The sequence below is a fragment of the Solea solea genome, chromosome 17 (genome assembly GCF_958295425.1).
Source record: "Solea solea chromosome 17, fSolSol10.1, whole genome shotgun sequence".
Classification (NCBI taxonomy): Eukaryota; Metazoa; Chordata; class Actinopteri; order Pleuronectiformes; family Soleidae; genus Solea; species Solea solea.
Genome location: NC_081150.1, coordinates 24,197,765 through 24,222,291, shown reverse-complemented (window position 1 = coordinate 24,222,291; position 24,527 = coordinate 24,197,765). Strand labels below are relative to the sequence as shown.

Below are 24,527 nucleotides of genomic sequence, written 5' to 3'. Positions count from 1 at the left end.
TGTCCCCCCCAACACAGGTTCGTTTTCAGGTTAATGTCCCCCCAACACAGGTTCGTTTTCAGATTAATGTCCCCACAACACAGGTGCGTTTTCACGTTAGTGTCCCCACAGCACAGGTGTGTTTTCAAGTCAATGTCCCCACAACACAGGTGTTTTCACATGTTAGTGTCCCCACAACACAGGTGTTTTTTCACGTTAATGTCCCCACAACACAGGTGTTTTTTCACTTTAATGTCCCCACAACACAGGTGTTTTTTAATGTTAGTGTCCCCACAACACAGGTGTTTTTTCACGTTAATGTCCCCACAACACAGGTGTTTTTTTATGTTAATGTCCCCACAACACAGGTGCGTTTTGATGTTAATGTCCCCACAACACAGGTTTTTTTTCACTAAAAGGCCCCCACAACACAGGTGTTTTTTCACGTTAATGTCCCCACAACACAGGTGTTTTTTAATGTTAGTGTCCCCACAACACAGGTGTTTTTTCACGTTAATGTCCCCACAACACAGGTGTTTTTTTATATTAATGTCCCCACAACACAGGTGCGTTTCTATGTTAATGTCCCCACAACACAGGTGTTTTTTCACGTTAATGTCCCCACAACACAGGTTTTTTTTCACTAAAAGGTCCCCACAACACAGGTGTTTTTTCACGTTAATGTCCCCACAACACAGGTGTTTTTTCACATTAATGTCCCCACAACACAGGTGTTTTTTCACGTTAGTGTCCCCACAGCACAGGTGTGTTTTCAAGTCAATGTCCCCACAACACAGGTGTTTTTTAATGTTAGTGTCCCCACAACACAGATGTTTTTTCACGTTAATGTCCCCACAACACAGGTGTTTTTTCACGTTAATGTCCCCACATCACAGGTGCCTTTTCAGGTTACTATCCCCAGAAAACAGGTGCGTTTTCATGTTAATGTCCCCACAACACAGGTGTTTTTTCACATTAATGTACCCATAACACAGGTGTTTTTCACGTTAATGTCCCCACAACACAGGTGTTTTTTCACATTAATGTACCCACAACACAGGTGTTTTTTCACCAAAAGGTCCACACAACACCGGTGTTTTTTCATGTCAATGTCCCCAAAACATACCTGTGTTTTAAGGTTAATGTCCCCACAACACAGGTGTGTTTTAAAGTTAATGTCCCCACAACACAGGTGTTTTTTCACGTTAGTGTCCCCACAGCACAGGTGTGTTTTCAAGTCAATGTCCCCACAACACAGGTGTGTTTTCACTAAAAGGTCCACATAACACAGGTTTATTTTCAGGTTAATTTCCCCACAACACAGGTGTGTTTTCAAGTCAATGTCCCCACAACACAGGTGTTTTCACATGTTAGTGTCCCCACAACACAGGTGTTTTTTCACGTTAATGTCCCCACAACACAGGTGTTTTTTCACTAAAAGGTCCCCACAACACAGGTGTTTTTTCGCGTTAATGTCCCCACAACACAGGTGTTTTTTCACATTAATGTCCCCACAACACAGGTGTTTTTTCACGTTAGTGTCCCCACAGCACAGGTGTGTTTTCAAGTCAATGTCCCCACAACACAGGTGTTTTTTCACGTTAATGTCCCCACAACACAGGTGTTTTTTCACTAAAAGGTCCCCACAACACAGGTGTTTTTTCGCGTTAATGTCCCCACAACACAGGTGTTTTTTCACATTAATGTCCCCACAACACAGGTGTTTTTTCACGTTAGTGTCCCCACAGCACAGGTGTGTTTTCAAGTCAATGTCCCCACAACACAGGTGTTTTTTAATGTTAGTGTCCCACAACACAGATGTTTTTTCACGTTAATGTCCCCACAACACAGGTTTTTTTCACGTTAATGTCCCCACAACACAGGTGCGTTTTGATGTTAATGTCCCCACAACACAGGTGTTTTTTATGTTAATGTCCCCACAACACAGGTGTTTTTTCACGTTAATGTCCCCACAACACAGGTGTTTTTTCACGTTTATGTCCCCACAACACATGTGCGTTTGTTTAAAGTTGACATTTCAAATAAAAATGGATCAATAACAACAATAAAAAAAGAACATGGACATGACCGCCACCTATTGGTGTATATTTTAGCTACAGCATGTGTCCGTCACACTGACACTCACACTGTTGTTACTTCCTTTAGTCCAACAGACTTCCAGCAGCTCAGCAACTCTTTCATCTGCTTCCACTAACAACGCAGATACTAACCACATGACGTCGGGTAAGATCAGCAGTGACGAGTTTTGATTTATTGTTCATGTTCACTGAAGTCATTATTCTCAGTTTACGTGCCAAAGCTTTAACGCTCTGTTTATTTTATTGATCATGTGTAACCTGCTTGTTTGATTTGCTGTGTCAGTGGAGACAGTGAAGCAGAAGAAGACCAAAGTCTCAACGGCTCCCTCTGCTGCTGCAGTTCCTCCTCAGCTGCAGCAAACCACTGCTTCCTGGTTGGAGGCGTGGTCTTCTGGCTCATCTGCTCACAGCAGGAGATGGAGGCGTGTCTTCGGACCTGCGTCTCCTGCAGCTACTTCCAGGTCTGCGTTCATTTCCGTCTCTGCTGGAGGGGGAGGAGCCTCTCGTCATCCAGCTCCTCCTCCTGCATCTTCTCACCCCGGACCTTTCACTTCCTTCCACAGACGCCGTCATCGCAGCTCTAAAACACAGCTGGGTTACATCTCCACGCCTCTCATCTGGCGTGGAAGAAAGAGGACAATCAGAGAGAGAGCCGTCACCAGAGCTCCGCCCACTCCAGTGATTTATGCAACCAAACCTGTGAAACCGCCGCCCATCACCAAATCCACAACCACAGACCGAGCCAAACACACGTCTGCGTCGAGAAACATCACGCAAAAGTTTGAACACGTGACGAAACCTTCAGAACCAAAGCCCCGCCCACAATCTGGGATTTCATCATCAGCAGTGTCTCCATGGAAACACAGAGAGGAAGCGTTGGGAAGAAAAGAATCTCTGTTAGAAGTGGCTGCACCATCCATTTCATCTTCACCTTCATCATCTTCATCAGTAGTTAGTAACAGAAAAAATAAACCACTGAGTTCACGATGTGGAAATAACAAAACGGTTGCCATGGGTAACAGGACAGATGACGGGGAAACTGTGGACGATGTTTCTTCTTTGAGAACTGCGACGCTCGTCTACGACTCGGCTGAAGATAACGAGACCGTCACCGTCTTCTCAGACGCAGTCGTCCCTCATCACAGCGTCTCCACAGCTGGAAGACAGGAGACGATTCTGTCCCCGAGTCCTGTGCTGACCGTTTCAGAGGCTCCTCCCTCTGCTCTGACCGGCTCTTCTTCTTCGTCTTCTTCTTCGTCTTCTTCTTCGTCTTCTTCGTCAGAGGAGGAAACTTCTTCCCCCTCTTCTGTCTCTTCAGTGGACGTCGTGAACGAAGTGCCCTCTGCTCGACATGAAGCTTTAAACTGGAATTTGTCAGTTTACAGTTCTTCACTAACTTCTCTTTCCTCGTCTGACTCCTTGACTCCTCCTCTCCCTCCCTTACTCCTCCCCTCAGAAGGAGACGTTGTGAGCATCCCCCCGTCTCTGATGCCGTCTCTGTCCTCCAACCTTCTACGTGACGTGGATTTGACAGCGTTTGTCGGGACGTCCTCGTGGTCACGTCCTCCTCGGTCGCTCTTCTTCTCCGCTCAAATTCTCAGCAGCTGTTTTTCCTCTCGCGTTAATCCCACTCCTGCTGGATTATCTGTGGAGAGGACACTTGTCCCCGTCCCTCTGTCTCAGCTCCGACCGTCCTCTCGCGTCAATCCCACTCCTGCTGGATTATCTGTGGAGAGGACACTTGTCCCCGTCCCTCTGTCTCAGCTCCGACCGTCCTCTCGCGTCAATCCCACTCCTGCTGGATTATCTGTGGAGAGGACACTTGTCCCCGTCCCTCTGTCTCAGCTTCGACCGTCCTCTCGCGTTAATCCCACTCCTGCTGGATTATCTGTGGAGAGGACACTTGTCCCCATCCCTCTGTCTCAGCTCCAGGTCAGTTTTAGAACCACGGCTCTGCTGCACAGACACTCGTCTTCAAATGACCGTCGCCGTGACAACCTGTCAGAGACTCCAACTGCTGCCACAGTGATGCCGGTTGCCATGGTGATGGACAGGATGACGAGGTCATGTGACTCATTTTCCTCCAGTTTGACCATTAATGTTGATCGCAACGTGTTGAGCCACGACCTTTCACCTTCATCTGAAACTCCGCCCTCTGCTTTAGTGCCGGATCTTCGTGTTTTCCCGTCTCTCGCACATCCTTTCCTCTCTCCTCTCCCCTTGTTTCCTCACTCCTTCCCTCCTCCTCTCTCCTCTCTCCTTGTCAGGACTTGGTTTCCTCTCGCTGCCTCTTTACAGCCCCGCCCAGATAATCACCCACAGTCCGTCAGTCTGTCAATCAACCAATCTCTTCATCTTTCCAAAGTCTCCGCCCCCTCTGACGACAATTTAAAACACTCTCCGCCTGTTGTTTCTGACGAGGTTTGTCTGGACGAGTCTCAAACGTTTGAAGACGCTGAAGCGACCACAGACGTAAAGTTTAACGTCGCGGACGTCGTGGACGTAAAGTTTAGCGTCGCGGACGTCGTGGACGTAAAGTTTAACGTCGCGGACACCGCCGCAATCCCCGACATTTCGTTTCCTTTACAAACAGAAGCTGCAGACGTGTCTGTGCACACGCCCCCCCTCAGCTCCTCCCCCTCCCTCATTATCGAGGACCCACATCGAGGTCTTGTATCTGGGTTCATGGAGCTCCACCCTCCTGTGAGCGGCGACCGCACCTCAAACACCACAGAAGCTGCAAGTGGCAAAGGCGGAGCCAACCAATCAGCAGACCCCATCTCCTCAAAGCTGACTCCGCCTTCTCATCCAAGTGTGTCGGATAACACTGGCAACGCCCACCTCCCACCGGCCCCACCCCCTGTGGCGACCAGTGCCAGCCCTTTAAAGATTTCCTCTCCAGCACTGATGGCGCTGAAACAGGCCACGGCTCCGCCCACTCACCAATCACCACCTGTGGATCTGAGTGGCAAAGCCGCGTTGCCGTGCCGATGTAAACGACACTTTGATTTAACGTGTCAGTGTGGAACGTCTTCAGGGACGAGTACGTCAGCACAACAAACAATCATGTGTTCACTCTTAAAAACTTGATAGTTCACGAGTGTGAGCGCCCCCTGTTGTCCAGAACCATCCTAAGACACAGACACTCTCTACGTCAGTCGATATCTCTACATGTCACATCAGCTGCTGCTCTGCTGCCTCGTGTGGTCACTCTGTGTCACTGAGGATTTAAGACAGAACACATGATTCTTCTTAAGGTGGTCGGCTTTAGACGGGCAGATGTGTAGCTGTCAATCAACTGTCAATCAACTGTCAATCATCTGTCAATCAACTGTCAATTAACTGCCAATCAACTGCCAATCAACTGCCGATCAACTGTTGATTAACTGTCAATTAACTGTCAATCAACTGCCAATCAACTGCCAATCAACTGTCGATTAACTGTCAATCAGGTGGACGGGTTTGATCTTTCATGATTTGCTTTTCTCTCCTCTTTTATCTGTTCATCGTCACATTGTCTTCCTGTCCTCTGTCCTCCTGTCTTCCTGTCCTCTTGTCATCCTGTCTTCCTGTCCTCTTGTTTTCCTGTCCTCCTGTCTTCTTTTCTTTCTGTTCTCTTGTCTTCCTGTCCACTATCCTCCTGTCCTCTTGTCTTCCTGTCCTCTATCCTCTGTCCTCTGTCCTCTTGTCCTCCTTTCCTCTTGTCTTCCTGTCCTCCTGTCTTCCTGTCCTCTATCCTCCTGTCCTCTTGTCCTCTGTCCTCCTGTCCTCTTGTTCTCTTGTTCTCTTGTCATCCTGTCAGACAGAGGACAAGAGTGTCCTCTGTCTTCCTCAGTCTGGTTTGACGTGTAAATCTCACGTTGCCGTGGGTCCTGGTGGTGGCGCTGTCTCAGGGTTGGTCTTCCTCTAACACTCACTCATTCATCTGTACTAACTGCTGCTGGTGCTGCAGAGACACCTGGTGGCCAGTATGAGTCACAGCAGGAGACATAAAATCTAAAGTTTAGATTTGAAATCAGAGATGAAATCATGAATTCTCTGATTGTCAACGCTCCTGCTCTGAGTCACAGGAAATCATGAAAACTCTCAGATGAATGAATTCTTTTCTTTCGTCTCGTTTTGTCTCCAGAGGACGTTTTCTACCGTCTGTCTTTTGTGGTGCAGGACAGACACAATGCGTTGACGCAGCCTCACGTCCAGCGAGCTGTGGAATTCTGGGTAAGAACATGTGACGCCGTCTTTGCTCTAACGTTTCCTCTCATTGACAAAGAAAGAAAACAGTAGAATTTAAAGTTTGTCTTTAAAAACATCATCAGCTTCTTTTCTTGTTTCAGCTGAAGCAGACGTTTGAGAACTGGACTCAGTCTGTCTCTGTGGACAACATCAGGTCATTCACTCATTCACCTGCAGGAGGTGACAGTAACACATTAGTCTTCTATTATATACTGTATATATAAACCTGAACTTTTGTCCCTCAGTGTCCACACAGGACAGAGTGGAGACAACATGTCCAGGTAAGGACATCAATGTGTGTATGTGTGTCTGTGTGTGTTACATGTGTCTTGTTTGTCAGTTACATGTGTCTTCTTTCAGTTACATGTGTCTTGTTTGTCAGTTAGACGTGTCTTGTTTGTCAGTTACATGTGTCTTGTTTGTCAGTTACATGTGTCTTGTTTGTCAGTTAGACGTGTCTTGTTTGTCAGTTACATGTGTCTTGTTTGTCAGTTACATGTGTCTTCTTTCAGTTACATGTGTCTTGTTTGTCAGTTACACGTGTCTTGTTTGTCAGTTACATGTGTCTTGTTTGTCAGTTACACGTGTCTTGTTTGTCAGTTACATGTGTCTTGTTTGTCAGTGACATGTGTCTTCTTTCAGTTACATGTGTCTTGTTTGTCAGTTACATGTGTCTTCTTTCAGTTACATGTGTCTTGTTTGTCAGTTACATGTGTCTTCTTTCAGTTACATGTGTCTTCTTTCAGTTACATGTGTCTTGTTTGTCAGTTACATGTGTCTTGTTTGTCAGTGACATGTGTCTTCTTTCAGTTACATGTGTCTTGTTTGTCAGTTACATGTGTCTTCTTTCAGTTACATGTGTCTTGTTTGTCAGTTACATGTGTCTTCTTTCAGTTACATGTGTCTTGTTTGTCAGTTACATGTGTCTTGTTTGTCAGTTACATGTGTCTTCTTTCAGTTACATGTGTCTTGTTTGTCAGTTACATGTGTCTTGTTTGTCAGTTACATGTGTCTTGTTTGTCAGTTACATGTGTCTTCTTTCAGTTACATGTGTCTTGTTTGTCAGTTACATGTGTCTTGTTTATCAGTTACATGTGTCTTGTTTGTCAGTTACATGTGTCTTGTTTGTCAGTTACATGTGTCTTGTTTGTCAGTTACATGTGTCTTCTTTTAGTTACATGTGTCTTCTTTCAGTTACATGTGTCTTGTTTGTCAGTTACATGTGTCTTGTTTATCAGTTACATGTGTCTTGTTTGTCAGTTACATGTGTCTTGTTTGTCAGTTACATGTGTCTTGTTAGTCAGTTACATGTGTCTTGTTTGTCAGTTACATGTGTCTTCTTTCAGTTACATGTGTCTTGTTTGTCAGTTACATGTGTCTTGTTTGTCAGTTACATGTGTCTTCTTTCAGTTACATGTGTCTTGTTTGTCAGTTACATGTGTCTTGTTTATCAGTTACATGTGTCTTGTTTGTCAGTTACATGTGTCTTGTTTGTCAGTTACATGTGTCTTGTTTGTCAGTTACATGTGTCTTCTTTTAGTTACATGTGTCTTCTTTCAGTTACATGTGTCTTGTTTGTCAGTTACATGTGTCTTGTTTATCAGTTACATGTGTCTTGTTTGTCAGTTACATGTGTCTTGTTTGTCAGTTACATGTGTCTTGTTAGTCAGTTACATGTGTCTTGTTTGTCAGTTACATGTGTCTTCTTTCAGTTACATGTGTCTTGTTTGTCAGTTACATGTGTCTTCTTTCAGTTACATGTGTCTTGTTTGTCAGTTACATGTGTCTTGTTTGTCAGTTACATGTGTCTTGTTTGTCAGTTACATGTGTCTTCTTTCAGTTACATGTGTCTTGTTTGTCAGTTACATGTGTCTTGTTTATCAGTTACATGTGTCTTGTTTGTCAGTTACATGTGTCTTGTTTGTCAGTTACATGTGTCTTGTTTGTCAGTTACATGTGTCTTCTTTTAGTTACATGTGTCTTCTTTCAGTTACATGTGTCTTGTTTGTCAGTTACATGTGTCTTGTTTATCAGTTACATGTGTCTTGTTTGTCAGTTACATGTGTCTTGTTTGTCAGTTACATGTGTCTTGTTAGTCAGTTACATGTGTCTTCTTTTAGTTACATGTGTCTTGTTTGTCAGTTACATGTGTCTTCTTTCAGTTACATGTGTCTTCTTTCAGTTACATGTGTCTTGTTTGTCAGTGACATGTGTCTTGTTTGTCAGTTACATGTGTCTTGATTGTCAGTTACATGTGTCTTGTTTGTCAGTTACATGTGTCTTCTTTCAGTTACATGTGTCTTGTTTGTCAGTTACATGTGTCTTCTTTCAGTTACATGTGTCTTCTTTCAGTTACATGTGTCTTGTTTGTCAGTTACATGTGTCTTCTTTCAGTTACATGTGTCTTGTTTGTCAGTTACATGTGTCTTGTTTGTCAGTTACATGTGTCTTCTTTCAGTTACATGTGTCTTGTTTGTCAGTTACATGTGTCTTCTTTCAGTTACATGTGTCTTGTTTGTCAGTTACATGTGTCTTCTTTCAGTTACATGTGTCTTGTTTGTCAGTTACATGTGTCTTGTTTGTCAGTTACATGTGTCTTCTTTCAGTTACATGTGTCTTGTTTGTCAGTTACATTTGTCTTCTTTCAGTTACATGTGTCTTGTTTGTCAGTTACATGTGTCTTGTTTGTCAGTGACATGTGTCTTGTTTGTCAGTGACATGTGTCTTGTTTGTCAGTTACATGTGTCTTGTTTGTCAGTGACATGTGTCTTGTTTGTCAGTGACATGTGTCTTGTTTGTCAGTTAAGTTACATGTGTCTTCTTTCAGTTACATGTGTCTTGTTTGTCAGTTACATGTGTCTTGTTTGTCAGTTACATGTGTCTTGTTTGTCAGTGACATGTGTCTTGTTTGTCAGTGACATGTGTCTTGTTTGTCAGTTACATGTGTCTTGTTTGTCAGTGACATGTGTCTTGTTTGTCAGTGACATGTGTCTTGTTTGTCAGTGACATGTGTCTTGTTTGTCAGTGACATGTGTCTTGTTTGTCAGTGACATGTGTCTTGTTTGTCAGTGACATGTGTCTTGTTTGTCAGTTAAGTTACATGTGTCTTCTTTCAGTTACATGTGTCTTGTTTGTCAGTTACATGTGTCTTGTTTGTCAGTTACATGTGTCTTGTTTGTCAGTGACATGTGTCTTGTTTGTCAGTGACATGTGTCTTGTTTGTCAGTTACATGTGTCTTGTTTGTCAGTGACATGTGTCTTGTTTGTCAGTGACATGTGTCTTGTTTGTCAGTTACATGTGTCTTGTTTGTCAGTTACATGTGTCTTGTTTGTCAGTTACATGTGTCTTCTTTCAGTTACATGTGTCTTGTTTGTCAGTTACATGTGTCTTGTTTATCAGTTACATGTGTCTTGTTTGTCAGTTACATGTGTCTTGTTTGTCAGTTACATGTGTCTTGTTTGTCAGTTACATGTGTCTTCTTTTAGTTACATGTGTCTTCTTTCAGTTACATGTGTCTTGTTTGTCAGTTACATGTGACTTGTTTATCAGTTACATGTGTCTTGTTTATCAGTTACATGTGTCTTGTTTGTCAGTTACATGTGTCTTGTTTGTCAGTTACATGTGTCTTGTTAGTCAGTTACATGTGTCTTCTTTTAGTTACATGTGTCTTGTTTCAGTTACATGTGTCTTGTTTGTCAGTGACATGTGTCTTGTTTGTCAGTTACATGTGTCTTGATTGTCAGTTACATGTGTCTTCTTTCAGTTACATGTGTCTTGTTTGTCAGTGACATGTGTCTTGTTTGTCAGTTACATGTGTCTTGATTGTCAGTTACATGTGTCTTGTTTGTCAGTTACATGTGTCTTCTTTCAGTTACATGTGTCTTGTTTGTCAGTTACATGTGTCTTCTTTCAGTTACATGTGTCTTCTTTCAGTTACATGTGTCTTGTTTGTCAGTTACATGTGTCTTCTTTCAGTTACATGTGTCTTGTTTGTCAGTTACATGTGTCTTGTTTGTCAGTTACATGTGTCTTCTTTCAGTTACATGTGTCTTGTTTGTCAGTTACATGTGTCTTCTTTCAGTTACATGTGTCTTGTTTGTCAGTTACATGTGTCTTCTTTCAGTTACATGTGTCTTGTTTGTCAGTTACATGTGTCTTGTTTGTCAGTTACATGTGTCTTCTTTCAGTTACATGTGTCTTGTTTGTCAGTTACATTTGTCTTCTTTCAGTTACATGTGTCTTGTTTGTCAGTTACATGTGTCTTGTTTGTCAGTGACATGTGTCTTGTTTGTCAGTGACATGTGTCTTGTTTGTCAGTTACATGTGTCTTGTTTGTCAGTGACATGTGTCTTGTTTGTCAGTGACATGTGTCTTGTTTGTCAGTTAAGTTACATGTGTCTTCTTTCAGTTACATGTGTCTTGTTTGTCAGTTACATGTGTCTTGTTTGTCAGTTACATGTGTCTTGTTTGTCAGTGACATGTGTCTTGTTTGTCAGTGACATGTGTCTTGTTTGTCAGTTACATGTGTCTTGTTTGTCAGTGACATGTGTCTTGTTTGTCAGTGACATGTGTCTTGTTTGTCAGTGACATGTGTCTTGTTTGTCAGTGACATGTGTCTTGTTTGTCAGTGACATGTGTCTTGTTTGTCAGTGACATGTGTCTTGTTTGTCAGTTAAGTTACATGTGTCTTCTTTCAGTTACATGTGTCTTGTTTGTCAGTTACATGTGTCTTGTTTGTCAGTGACATGTGTCTTGTTTGTCAGTTAAGTTACATGTGTCTTCTTTCAGTTACATGTGTCTTGTTTGTCAGTTACATGTGTCTTGTTTGTCAGTTACATGTGTCTTGTTTGTCAGTGACATGTGTCTTGTTTGTCAGTGACATGTGTCTTGTTTGTCAGTTAAGTTACATGTGTCTTCTTTCAGTTACATGTGTCGTGCTCTGCTCGTTCACTCTCACGTCACTAACGAGAGTCTGGGCGTCACTGCGGTGTCCGTGCGTCTGTCCAGTGAAGAAGGACAGATGAAAAGTGGACTGCAGGTCCGAGCTGGATCCACGGACGTCACGTTACTCGGTGAGAAAACTTAAGCTGTAGACAGTGTGTGAGTGTATGAGTGTGTGAGTGTGTGACTGTGTGACTGTGTGACTGTGTGACTGTGACTGTGTGAGTGTGTGACTGTGACTGTGTGAGTGTGTGACTGTGTGAGTGTTTGACTGTGTGAGTGTGTGACTGTGTGGCTGTGACTGTGTGAGTGTGTGTCTGTGTGACTGTGTGGCTGTGTGGCTGTGACTGTGTGAGTGTGTGACTGTGACTGTGTGAGTATGTGATGGTGTGACTGTGTGAGTGTGTGATGGTGTGACGGTGTGACGGTGTGACGGTGTGACTGTGTGAGTGTGTGACTGTGACTGTGTGAGTATGTGATGGTGTGACTGTGTGAGTGTGTGATGGTGTGACGGTGTGACTGTGTGACGGTGTGACGGTGTGACTGTGTGAGTGTGTGACTGTGACTGTGTGAGTGTGTGACTGTGACTGTGTGAGTATGTGATGGTGTGACTGTGTGAGTGTGTGATGGTGTGACGGTGTGACGGTGTGACTGTGTGACTGTGTGAGTGTGTGACTGTGACTGTGTGAGTGTGACTGTGTGGCTGTGACTGTGTGAGTGTGTGAGTGTGTGGCTGTGAGACTGTGTGACGGTGTGACTGTGTGGCTGTGACTGTGTGAGTGTGTGACTGTGTGGCTGTGTGGCTGTGTGACTGTGACTGTGTGAGTATGTGATGGTGTGACTGTGTGACTGTGTGATGGTGTGATGTGTGACTGTGTGAGTGTGTGACGGTGTGACTGTGTGAGTGTGTGATGGTGTGACTGTGTGACTGTCTGAGTGTGTGACTGTGACTGTGACTGTGTGAGTGTGTGACTGTGACTGTGTGAGTGTGTGGCTGTGACTGTGTGAGTGTGTGACTGTGTGGCTGTGTGGCTGTGTGACTGTGACTGTGTGAGTATGTGATGGTGTGACTGTGTGACTGTGTGATGGTGTGATGTGTGACTGTGTGAGTGTGTGACGGTGTGACTGTGTGAGTGTGTGATGGTGTGACTGTGTGACTGTCTGAGTGTGTGACTGTGACTGTGACTGTGTGAGTGTGTGACTGTGACTGTGTGAGTGTGTGACTGTGTGGCTGTGTGATGGTGTGATGGTGTGACGGTGTGACTGTGTGAGTGTGTGATGGTGTGACGGTGTGACTGTGTGAGTGTGTGGCTGTGACTGTGTGAGTGTGTGACTGTGACTGTGTGAATGTGTTGCTGTGAGACTGTGTGACGTGTGACTGTGTGAGTGTGTGACTGTGACTGTGTGAGTATGTGATGGTGTGACTGTGTGAGTGTGTGATGGTGTGACTGTGTGACTGTGTGACGGTGTGACTGTGTGACGGTGTGACTGTGTGAGTGTGTGACTGTGACTGTGTGAGTGTGCGACTGTGTGACTGTGTGGCTGTGAGACTGTGTGACTGTGTGGCTGTGACTGTGTGAGTGTGTGACTGTGAGACTGTGTGACAGTGTGGCTGTGTGGCTGTGACTGTGTCTGTGTGAGTGTGTGACTGTGACTGTGTGAGTGTGTGACTGTGACTGTGTGAGTATGTGATGGTGTGACTGTGTGAGTGTGTGACGGTGTGACTGTGTGACTGTGTGACTGTGTGAGTGTGTGATGGTGTGACTGTGTGACTGTATGATTGTGTGACGGTGTGACTGTGTGAGTGTGTGACTGTGACTGTGTGAGTGTGACTGTGTGAGTGTGCGACTGTGTGACTGTGTGGCTGTGAGACTGTGTGACTGTGTGGCTGTGACTGTGTGAGTGTGTGGCTGTGAGACTGTGTGACGGTGTGACTGTGTGGCTGTGTGGCTGTGACTGTGTCTGTGTGAGTGTGTGACTGTGACTGTGTGAGTGTGTGACTGTGACTGTGTGAGTATGTGATGGTGTGACTGTGTGAGTGTGTGACTGTGTGACTGTGTGAGTGTGTGATGGTGTGACTGTGTGACTGTATGATTGTGTGACGGTGTGACTGTGTGACACTCCTGTATGAACAGAAAACTGTCCGGAGGAGAATCCTCTTCCATACCGGTGGCCAGAGAGCAGACCCACAGTGAACCGCTTCCTGCCCTGCTTTCCTAACAAAGACCAGAAAACGTCCAGAACCTGGTAACACACACACACACACACACACACACACACACACACACGCACGCACGCACGCACGCACGCACGCACGCACGCACGCACACACACACAGACACAGACACACGCACACAGACACACGCAAGAACAAAAACAGGATTAACTTTTTTTAGTTTATTTTTTGTTGCTGTTTATTGAATTGTTATATATAGTTTTACAATATTTATACTCTCTCTGTCTGTCTGTCTCTCTCTCTCTCTCTCTCTCTCTCTCTCTCTCTCTCTCTTTCTGTCTGTCTGTGTCTCTCTCTGTCTGTCTCTCTCTGTCCGTCTGTCTGTCTCAGTTTGATAAATCTGCAGAACTACTCCTCCTACTGGTCAGAGGCAGACACCACTAACTGCACAGACATCAACAGCATTCAGGTGTCAGCAGGTACAGTCAGCCAATCAGGTGCTGAGACAGAGACAGTTAAAGTGCTGAGTCATGACTCAGTGTGTGTGTGTGTGTGTGTGTGTGTGTGTGTGTGTGTGTGTAGAAAACGCAGCAGCCGTGGCGGAGCAGCTCGCTAACATCACTAACACTGAACTGCCCAGTGATGAGGTGAGTACACACACACACACATACACTGACCTGGTCATCATTGAATTTTACTGACCTCCTCCTGCTCTTCCTCCTCCTCTTCCTCCTCATGCTCCTCCTCAGGTATCTAAAGTGGTGTCAAAGGTGCAGGAGTTGGTGAATGTAGCTAAGATCAATGCTACTCTAGCAAACACAGTCGTCACCATCATCTCCAACGTGATGACGAGTTCAGAGACGCTTCAGTCTGCGATATCTGAGAAGTACTTAACTGTTTTATACTGCGTTCTGCTGCGTTCTGCTGCGCTCTGCTGCGCTCTATTGCGTTCTGCTGCGCTCTACTGCGTTCTGCTGCGTCCTACTGGGTACTGCTGCGTTCTACTGCATTTTAATGCGTTCTACTGCATTTTACTGCGTTCTACTGCGTTCTACTGTGTTCTGCTGCGTTGTACTGTGTTCTTCTGTGTTCTGCTGCGTTCTGCTGCATTCTGCTGCATCCTACTGCATTCTGCTGCATTCTGCTGCGTTCTGCTGCTACTGCTGAGTTCTGCTGCGCTCTACTGCTTTCTGCTGGGTTCTACTGCGTTCTGCTCGATCTACTGCGTTCTGCTGCGTCCTGCTGCGTCCTGCTGCATTCTACTGCGTTCTACTGCGTTCTGCTGCGTTCTGCTGCGTTGTACTGTGTTCTGCTGCGTTCTACTGTGTTCTTCTGTGTTCTTCTGTGTTGTACTGTGTTCTTCTGTGTTCTGCTGCGTTCTACTGCATTTAATGTGTTCTATTGCATTTTACTGCGTTCTACTGTGTTCTACTGCGTTCTACTGTGTTCTGCTGCGTTCTACTGTGTTCTTCAGTGTTCTGCTGCATTCTGCTGCATCCTACTGCATTCTGCTGCGTTCTACTGCGTTCTACTGTGTTCTACTGCGTTCTGCTGCGTTCTACTGCGCTCTGCTGCGTTCTACTGCGTTCTTCTGCGTTCTACTGTGCTCTACTGCGTTCTGCTGCGTTCTACTGTGTTCTGCTGTGTTCTACTGTGTTCTACTGTGTTCTACTGCATCCTACTGCGTTCTGCTGCGTTCTACTGCGCTCTGCTGCGTTCTACTGCGTTCTTCTGCGTTCTACTGCGTTCTGCTGCGCTCTACTGTGTTCTGCTGTGTTCTGCTGCGTTCTACTGCGTTTTACTGCGTTCTGCTGTGTTCTGCTGCGTTCTACTGCGTTCTGCTACGTTCTACTGCATTCTGCTGTGTCCTGCTGCGTTCTACTGTGTTCTACTGTGTTCTGCTGCCTTGTACTGTGTTCTTCTGTGTTCTTCTGTGTTGTACTGTGTTCTTCTGTGTTCTGCTGCATTCTGCTGCGTTCTACTGCGTTCTTCTGTGTTCTGCTGTGTTCTGCTGCATCCTACTGCATTCTGCTGCGTTCTGCTGCATCCTACTGCGTTCTGCTGCGTTCTACTGCGCTCTGCTGCGTTCTACTGCGTTCTTCTGCGTTCTACTGTGCTCTACTGCGTTCTGCTGCGTTCTACTGTGTTTTGCCCAGTTCTGCTGCGTTGTACTGTGTTCTTCTGCGTTGTACTGTGTTCTTCTGTGTTGTACTGTGTTCTTCTGTGTTCTGCTGCCTTCTACTGTGTTCTACTGCATCCTACTGCATCATGCTGCGTTCTACTGCGCTCTGCTGCGTTCTACTGTGTTCTACTGTGTTCTGCTGCGATGTATTGTGTTCTTCTGTGTTGTACTGTGTTCTTCTGTGTTCTTCTGTGTTCTACTGCGTTCTGCTGTGTTCTACTGTGTTCTGCTGCGTTGTACTGTGTTCTTCTGTGTTGTACTGTGTTCTTCTGTGTTCTACTGTGTTCAACTGCTTTCTGCTGTGTTGTGCTGCGTTCTGCTGCGCTCTACTGCGTTCTGCTGCGTTCTGCTGTGCTCTACTGTGTTCTGCTGCGTTGTACTGTGTTCTTCTGTGTTGTACTGTGTTCTTCTGTGTTCTACTGTGTTCTACTGCGTTCTGCTGTGTTGTGCTCCGTTCTGCTGCGCTCTACTGCGTTCTGCTGCGTTCTGCTGTGTTCTACTGCATTCTGCTGCGTCCTACTGGGAACTGCTGCGTTCTACTGCATTTTACTGCGTTCTGCTGCGTCCTACTGCGTCCTGCTGCGTTCTACTGGGTACTGCTGCGTTCTACTGCATTTCACTGCATTCTACTGCGTTCTGCTGTGTCCTGCTGCGTTGTACTGTGTTCTTCTGTGTTGTACTGTGTTCTTCTGTGTTCTACTGTGTTCTACTGCGTTCTGCTGTGTTGTGCTGCGTTCTGCTGCGCTCTACTGTGTTCTTCTGTGTTCTACTGTGTTCTACTGCGTTCTGCTGTGTTGTGCTGCGTTCTGCTGCGCTCTACTGCGTTCTGCTGCGTTCTGCTGTGTTCTACTGCGTTCTGCTGCGTCCTACTGGGAACTGCTGCGTTCTACTGCATTTTACTGCGTTCTGCTGCGTCCTACTGCGTCCTGCTGCGTTCTACTGGGTACTGCTGCGTTCTACTGCATTTTACTGCATTCTACTGCGTTCTACTGCGTTCTACTGCGTTCTACTGCGTTCTGCTGTGTCCTGCTGCATTCTACTGTGTTCTGCTGCGTTGTACTGTGTTCTTCTGTGTTGTACTGTGTTCTTCTGTTCTGCTGCGTTCTGCTGCATTCTGCTGCGTTCTACTGCGTTCTTCTGTGTTCTGCTGCATCCTACTGCATTCTGCTGCGTTCTACTGCGTTCTGCTGCATCCTACTGCATTCTGCTGCTACTGCTGAGTTCTACTGCCTTCTGATGCGTTCTGCTGCTACTGCGTTCTACTGCGTTCTGCTGCTACTGCTGCGTTCTACTGTGTTCTACTGCATCCTACTGCATCCTACTGCGTTCTGCTGCGTTCTACTGCGCTCAGCTGCGTTCTACTGCGTTATACTGCATTCTACTGCGCTATACTGTCTGCTTCATTGTATCATCAGTGATGTTCTTCAGTCAATGAAGAACCTGAGAAGATGTTTTCGGGGTTCGGGGTTCTAACGTGTGTCTTGGTTCCTCAGAGCTCTGAAGACGGTGGATGAACTCGCTCAGAAGGTGGAGTTCGATGGTCCGTCCATCAGCATCACCTCCAGACATCTAGCTTTAGCGATTTCAACCTTTAACACCACCTTGTTCAACGGCACGTCCTTCAGTGCCCTCATACCCACCAACACCACCAACCCTAAGGTAAAGCTGGTCACACGTGTGTCCTCCACAGGTCTAAGGACTTTTTTACCAGGTTCAATTTTGAAGAAACATGGAACCTCCTTCTTCTTCTTCTTCTTCTTCTTCTTCTTTAGGTTGTCTTTGAGTCGGAGAGTGTTGACCCGGTGGCTCAGGTCAGACTTCCTGCCTCTCTGCTGTCCAGCGTCTCTCTGACTGAGTCCAACAGAGCAGTTCTGTCCAGGATCAACTTCATGTTCTTCAAAAAGACCAGTCTCTTCCAGGTCAGTGTTCCGGTCTCATGACTGAACAGAAGCATCTTCATCATTGATGAGCTTGACGTGTTTGTTTGCTATGTTTCTAGCGGGAGCAGGACGGTCGGTCTTTGAACAGCTATGTTGTAGCGAGCAGTGTGGGGAACTTGTCCATCAGTGACCTGAAGGATCCTGTGGAGATTGAGATCGTCCACCTGTCGGAGCAGGTGAGCAGAAACAGCACATATTATATTTTTACTCTGTGCTTTAATAAATGAAACTGAGCTGTGAGTCCTGCTGCGTCAGATTTACCTGACAACACCTGAACACAACACTAAGAGGGACAGTTTGGGTTTGGACATGATTGTTCCTGAGGACACCAGGAAAAATCCCAGACCAAAGTCCACAGAGAAAATCAGTCATTTTCAAGAGCTGTTGATCCACTCCTGCCTCCATCACCAAATGTCTTATTTTGTCACTTCAGTGTTTTAAATCCAACGTTCAGATTAACATCAGTGACCACACGAGGCAGCAGAGGAGCAGTAGCTAAAATCACTGATTATCTCTGTGGGGTTTGGTGTGGGAGAGTGTCTGTGAAGTCGTTTGTTAATCATGCTGATTATGATTGTTTATAAATCATGTTAAATGTAATGTTTCCTCTCAGCTCACTCTGAATCCAGTGTGTATGTTCTGGGACTTCTCTCTCAACAGTAAGTGTGTTGTTACTGTTCTTTAAAAAAGAAGGAATTATTCATTGAAATCAACAATGTGTTTTATGACGAGAGCTCATCACTGTCATGTAATACCCGGTGATGTCACTAGATGGAGCTGGAGGCTGGAACGCAGGCGGCTGCAGAGTGTCTGAACAGTCGAGCAGCAACAAAACCGTGTGTCTGTGCGATCACATGACACACTTTGGCATCCTTATGGTACGACTGTGTGTGTGTGTGTGTGTGTGTGTGTGTGTGTGTGTGTGATTTCACATAAATATTTTATATTTGAATATTACCACGTCTTTTTTTTCTTTAACGTTTAACACTATTTTGTTGTCAAATAACTTTATAGCATTTATGTGTGATTTAGGTTTTTTGTTCTTAATATGTTCTAGCAATATTCAATCATCAATATCAAATACACAAAAACGTGATTACTAGGTTTAATTTGAATAAAGACCATGTGAGTTTTGTTGATTCAGTTCAATTGAATTTTTATGTTAATTCATGTAATGTGGATTTTTTAAGTGATAACAACATTTACACAGTTAAATAAATACAATATAAGTCTCATGTTACTATGTTTCCCTCTGTCACCCCCATCAGGACATATCTGGTGTCTCAGCTCACATCGATTCAAAGAACAACAAGATTCTGACTTTCATCACATACATCGGCTGCGGCGTCTCCGCCATCTTCTCCGCCGCTACACTGCTCACATATGTCGCCTTCGAGTGAGTCTCACATGTTCTTCGTACATTCATTCAGTCAGTCAGTCTTTCCATATTCTAGAGAGAAAATCACATGTAGCAAATTAAAAAACAACATTCATATATACATACAGTATATATATATATATATATATATACTTACACTGCCTGGCTAAAACAAAAGTCGCTACCTGGATTTAACTAAGCAAATAGGTAAGGGGTTGCTGCAGTTGGTCAGGTCTAGGTAATGCATTTTTTTCTTCCCTGATGAAATGGGCATATTCCAAGATGACAATGCCAGGATTCATCAGGCTCAAATTGTGAAAGAGTGGTTCAGGGAGCATGAGACATGGATTTTGTGACCACCACAGAGTCCAGACCTTAACCCCATTGAGAATCTTTGGGACGTACTGGAGAAGGCTTTGCTCAGTGGCCCGACTTTCCCATCATCAATACAAGATCTTGGTGAAAAATGAATGCAACACTGGACGGAAATAAATCTTGTGACATTGCAGTAGCTTATGGAAACAATGCCACAGTGAATGAGTGAGTAATCAAAGCTAAAGGCGGTCCAACCGTGTGACCCATTTTAGGTGGCAACTTCTTTTTTTGACCAGGCAGTGTATCACAAGATCAACAAATTATGACTTAGATAGATTAAGTGTAGAGTTAGTGTGAGTTAGCGTAGAGTTAGTGTGAGTAAGTGTGAGTTAGCGTAGAGTTAGTGTGAGTTATCATTTAGTTAGTGTAGAGTTAGTGTGAGTAAGCATAGAGTTAGTGTGAGTTAGCATAGAGTTAGTGTGAGTTAGCGTTGAGTTAGCATAGAGTTAGTGTGAGTTAGTGTAGATTTAGTCTGAGTTAGTGTGAGTTAGCATAGAGTTAGTGTGAGTTAGCGTAGAGTTAGTGTGAGTTAGTATGAGTTAGTGTAGAGTTAGCGTAGAGTTAGTGTGAGTTAGCGTATAGTTAGTATGAGTTAGTGTAGAGTTACTGTGAGTTAGCATAGAGTTAGTGTGAGTTAGCATAGAGTTAGTGTGAGTTAGCGTAGAGTTAGTGTGAGTTGGCGTAGAGTTAGTGTGAGTTAGCGTAGAGTTAGTGTGAGTTAGCGTAGAGTTAGTGTAGAGTTACTGTGAGTTAGTGTAGAGTTACTGTGAGTTAGCATAGAGTTAGTGTGAGTTAGTGTAGAGTTAGTGTGAGTTAGTGTAGAGTTAGTGTAGAGTTAGCGTAGAGTTAGTGTGAGTTAGTGTTGAGTTAATGTGAGTTAGTGTAGAGTTAGTGTGAGTTACCGTAGAGTTAGTGTGAGTTAGTTTAGAGTTAGTGTGTCACTGGCTTCCTGTAGCTGCTCGCATCTGCTTCAAGACTCTAGTGCATGTGTTCCATGCTACAAAAACGGATCCGGTCCAGCCTATATCCAGGACATGATCAAAACCTACACCCCAGCCCGCCCACTCCGCTCTGCATCGGCAAACCAAAAAAGTGTGAGTTAGTGTAGAGTTAGCATAGAGTTAGTGTGAGTTAGTGTAGAGTTAGCATAGAGTTAGTGTGGGTTAGTGTGAGTTAGTGTAGAGTTAGTGTGAGTTAGTGTAGAGTTAGTGTGAGTTAGTGTAGAGTTAGTGTGAGTTAGCATAGAGTTAGTGTGAGTTAGTGTAGAGTTAGTGTAGAGTTAGTGTAGAGTAACTGTGAGTTAGTGTGAGTTAGCGTAGAGTTAGTGTGAGTTAGTGGTGAGTTAGTGTAGAGTTAGTGTGAGTTAGCGTAAAGTTAGTGTGAGTTAGCGTAGAGTTAGTATGAGTTAGTGTAGAGTTAGTGTGAGTTACCGTAGAGTTAGTGTGAGTTAGTGTTGAGTTAATGTGAGTTAGTGTAGAGTTAGTGTGAGTTACCGTAGAGTTAGTGTGAGTTAGTTTAGAGTTAGTGTGTCACTGGCTTCCTGTAGCTGCTCGCATCTGCTTCAAGACTCTAGTGCATGTGTTCCATGCTACAAAAACGGATCCGGTCCAGCCTATATCCAGGACATGATCAAAACCTACACCCCAGCCCGCCCACTCCGCTCTGCATCGGCAAACCAAAAAAGTGTGAGTTAGTGTAGAGTTAGCATAGAGTTAGTGTGAGTTAGTGTAGAGTTAGCATAGAGTTAGTGTGGGTTAGTGTGAGTTAGTGTAGAGTTAGTGTGAGTTAGTGTAGAGTTAGTGTGAGTTAGTGTAGAGTTAGTGTGAGTTAGCATAGAGTTAGTGTGAGTTAGTGTAGAGTTAGTGTAGAGTTAGTGTAGAGTAACTGTGAGTTAGTGTGAGTTAGCGTAGAGTTAGTGTGAGTTAGTGGTGAGTTAGTGTAGAGTTAGTGTGAGTTAGCGTAAAGTTAGTGTGAGTTAGCGTAGAGTTAGTATGAGTTAGCGTAGAGTTAGTGTGAGTTAGTTTCGAGTTAGCGTAGAGTTAGTGTAGAGTTAGTGTGTCACTGGCTTCCTGTAGCTGCTCGCATCTGCCTCAAGACTCTAGTGCATGCATTCCATGCTACAAACGGATCCGGTCCAGCCTACATCCAGGACATGATCAAAGCCTACACTCCAGCCCTCCCACTCCGCTCTGCATCGGCAAACCGGCTTGCTGCCCCCTCACTGAGAGGATTGCAGAGGCATTCGCCGAACTCACGACTGTTCGCTGTCCTAGCTCCAAATTGATGGAACGAGCTCCCCATCGACATCCGGACAATCTTATGTAATGTTTAAGTCCATGTAATGGACAACAGAAAGCCTCCACATCTTCCTCAGCCGACTAAAAACACCTTTTCTTTCGACTCTACCTCGACTAAGACAACGACAGGAAAAAAAAGCAAGCGCTTACTTGTACATCGCACTTATGACGAGCACTTTATACTTTATAGTTTGGCATACTCAAAGTACTTACTTACTTCTAGCTCTTGTTTGCACCTAAATGTTGAAATGTAAGTTGCTTTGGATAAAAGCATCTGCTAAATGACATGGAACGTCATTAGCTTAGAGTTAGCGTAGAGTTAGTGTGGAGTTAGTATAGAGTTAGCTTAGAGTTAGTTTAGAGTTAGTGTAGGCTTAGTGTGGAGTTAGTGTAGAGTTAGTGTAGGCTTAGCATGGAGTTAGTGCAGCGTTAGCTTAGAGTTAGTGTAGAGCTAGCTAAGAGTTAGTGTAGATTTTGCGTGGAGTTAGTGTAGAGCTAGCATTCTGATGAGTGGGAGGAGCTCAGTGGGAGGAGCTCAGTGGGAGGTTTGTCCACACAAAATAATTTTTTTTTCTCTAATTTTCCAGAAAAATCCGCCGTGACTATCCATCAAAGATCCTGATGAACCTCAGCTCGTCGCTGCTCTTCCTCAACATGACCTTCCTGCTCGACGGTTGGTTGGCCGCTCTGGACGCTCCCTGGCTCTGCGTGTCCGTGGCCGTCTTCCTGCACTACTTCCTGCTCACCACCTTCACCTGGATGGGCCTGGAGTCCATCCACATGTACATCGCTCTGGTCAAAGTCTTCAACACCTACATTCGCAGATACATCCTGAAGTTCTGCGTCGTGGGCTGGGGTGAGAGGTCAACACACAACTTCATCAAAATAAGAGAAATTCTACTTTTGTACAATGGTGGTGGTTCAATTGTAATTAATCATGACATTTGATTTGTTATATTTTTTATTACATTTAAAAATACATATATGTACTTATATACATACATATATGTATATGTTTATAACCTTTGGTCCTCTACCAGAGGTCTGGGAGCTTGAGGGTTTTGCACAGTATCTTGGCTGTTCCTAGGACTGCCCTCTCCTGAACGGAGATCTCAGATCTGGTTCCTGGAGTCACTTTCTCCCAGTTTAGGGGTTACAGCCCCTAGTGTTCCCGTCACCACTGGGACCTCAGTTGCTTTTACTCTCTAGCGCTTCTCTCAGCCCTTGGAATTTCTCAGGCTTCTTATGTTCCTTCTTCTTGATGTTGCTGTCACTTGGGATTGCCACGTCTATTACTACTGCTCTCTTCTGCTGCTTATCAACTACTATGTCCGTTTGGATAGGTTTGTCTGTCTGGATCTGGAAGTCCCATAGGATCTTGGCCCTGTCATTATCAATCACCTTTGCAGGTGTCTTCCATCTTGATCCTGCGACCTCCAGTCCAACCTCGGTGCAGATGTTCCTATACACTTGTCCAGCCAATTGCTTGTGGTGTTCCATGTATGTCTTCCCATCCAGCATCTAACACCCTGCTGTGATGAGCTGAACTGTCTCAGGGGCATCTTTGCATGGTCTACACTTACTACCACTTCCTTCCTGAGCTCTGCTCATGTATTGAACTATGTGCCAATCAACTTCACCGCAATGATGCCTGATAGGAGCTTCCATGTTGTACTGAGGCAGGTTATAGGTCAGTAGTTGGATGGTACTGCTCCCTTCTGGGGGTCCTTCATGATGAGGACTGTCCGGCCTTTGGTCAACCATTCTGGGTGGGTCCCAGACAGCAGCATTTGGTTCATCTGTGCTGCTAGACGTTCATGGAGAGTAGGTGCTGACCAGCTCTTCATTGTGGACACTCTATCTTGGACGTCTGCCGTTGTGATCTTAACTAAGTCTCTCAGATCTCAGATCTGCCAGCCACTTGGCATTGGTGTAATGTGATGCTTCTTTTTCCAATATACTCTTCCAGTATTGCTCAGTCTCAGTCCTAGTGGTCTAGGGTCTTACTGCCTTGCTACTGAGAGTAGACCTCGGAGCTTGCTGTATTTCTTAGCTCTTTCTTTACCACACCTCTTTCCTTGTTGTCTTGATTTTAGCCTCTAGCATTCTTCTCCATGAAGGGTATTGCTCCTTATTGTTTTTCAGTTTGTAACCAAGCATCTCAAGGACCACTGATGCTGCTGTATATTTGAACTTATTGGTCTCAGTGATGTCAATATTTGGGATTGTTAGCAGTACCTTGTTACTTAGCCTACTTAGGTTGCCCTGTTTCCTCAACACCTGACACAGACCTTGTTGACCCAGGTGACGTCCGAGCTGGTATTGCACTCATGTTTGAGGTGTAGGCATATAGCATGAAGGGCGACAAATGATATTTTACTGCAAGTTTTCTTTAAGAAAAAAGATTCTGATTCATTGTTGTGAATGAAAGTGACATCATCAGGATGCATCGTCATGGTAACTGCATTGTTGATGTGTTGGATGTGGTTTTTGCAGGTCTTCCTGCCGTGGTGGTGGGAATCGTGGTCGCTGTGGACAAAAATTCGTACGGGCTGCAGGAGTACGGCAGAGCGGAGGCGGGGGAGGGGTCAGAGTTGTGAGTGTCGGACATGACAAAGACATTATCCTCACTGTGTCCTCACTGTGTCCTCACTGTGTCCTCACCGTGTCCTCACTGTGTCCTCAGCTGCTGGATCCAGAACCAGGTGGTCTTCTACGTCACCTGCGTCGGTTACTTCTGTCTGGTTTTCCTGCTCAACGTGGCCATGTTCGTGGTGGTGATGCTGCAGATCTGCGGCCGCAACGGTAAACGCAGCAACCGCTCGCTGCGAGAGGAGGTGAGACGTCAATGTATGAAAACAGCTGAGTCATCACCTTCACAACAGCTTTCTTTCATTTTCAAGGGTTTCAAATCACATCAAATGTG

The 24,527-nt window shown here is 44.9% G+C and overlaps 1 protein-coding gene across 10 annotated transcripts in view; it reads left to right on the top strand.

The window, feature by feature from the left end:
• Positions 1-24,527, top strand: part of adgrg6 (adhesion G protein-coupled receptor G6) — a 47,519-nt gene that overhangs the window by 17,418 nt on the left and 5,574 nt on the right. For 4 of the 10 annotated variants that reach the window (XM_058612963.1, XM_058612957.1, XM_058612956.1 and 1 more), the window contains 19 exons: positions 2,146-2,223; positions 2,362-5,121; positions 6,208-6,296; positions 6,413-6,465; positions 6,557-6,592; positions 11,236-11,384; positions 13,389-13,500; positions 13,820-13,908; positions 14,012-14,076; positions 14,179-14,315; positions 17,105-17,270; positions 17,384-17,530; positions 17,611-17,727; positions 18,165-18,210; positions 18,323-18,429; positions 18,820-18,947; positions 22,189-22,457; positions 24,098-24,197; positions 24,288-24,438. In XM_058612963.1, the coding sequence (XP_058468946.1) occupies positions 2,146-2,223; positions 2,362-5,121; positions 6,208-6,296; positions 6,413-6,465; positions 6,557-6,592; positions 11,236-11,384; positions 13,389-13,500; positions 13,820-13,908; positions 14,012-14,076; positions 14,179-14,315; positions 17,105-17,270; positions 17,384-17,530; positions 17,611-17,727; positions 18,165-18,210; positions 18,323-18,429; positions 18,820-18,947; positions 22,189-22,457; positions 24,098-24,197; positions 24,288-24,438 (4,799 nt within the window). The remainder of the gene's footprint in view (positions 1-2,145; positions 2,224-2,361; positions 5,122-6,207; positions 6,297-6,412; positions 6,466-6,556; positions 6,593-11,235; positions 11,385-13,388; positions 13,501-13,819; positions 13,909-14,011; positions 14,077-14,178; positions 14,316-17,104; positions 17,271-17,383; positions 17,531-17,610; positions 17,728-18,164; positions 18,211-18,322; positions 18,430-18,819; positions 18,948-22,188; positions 22,458-24,097; positions 24,198-24,287; positions 24,439-24,527) is intronic. The other 6 variants (XM_058612962.1, XM_058612960.1, XM_058612966.1 and 3 more) reach the window with 4 other exon arrangements.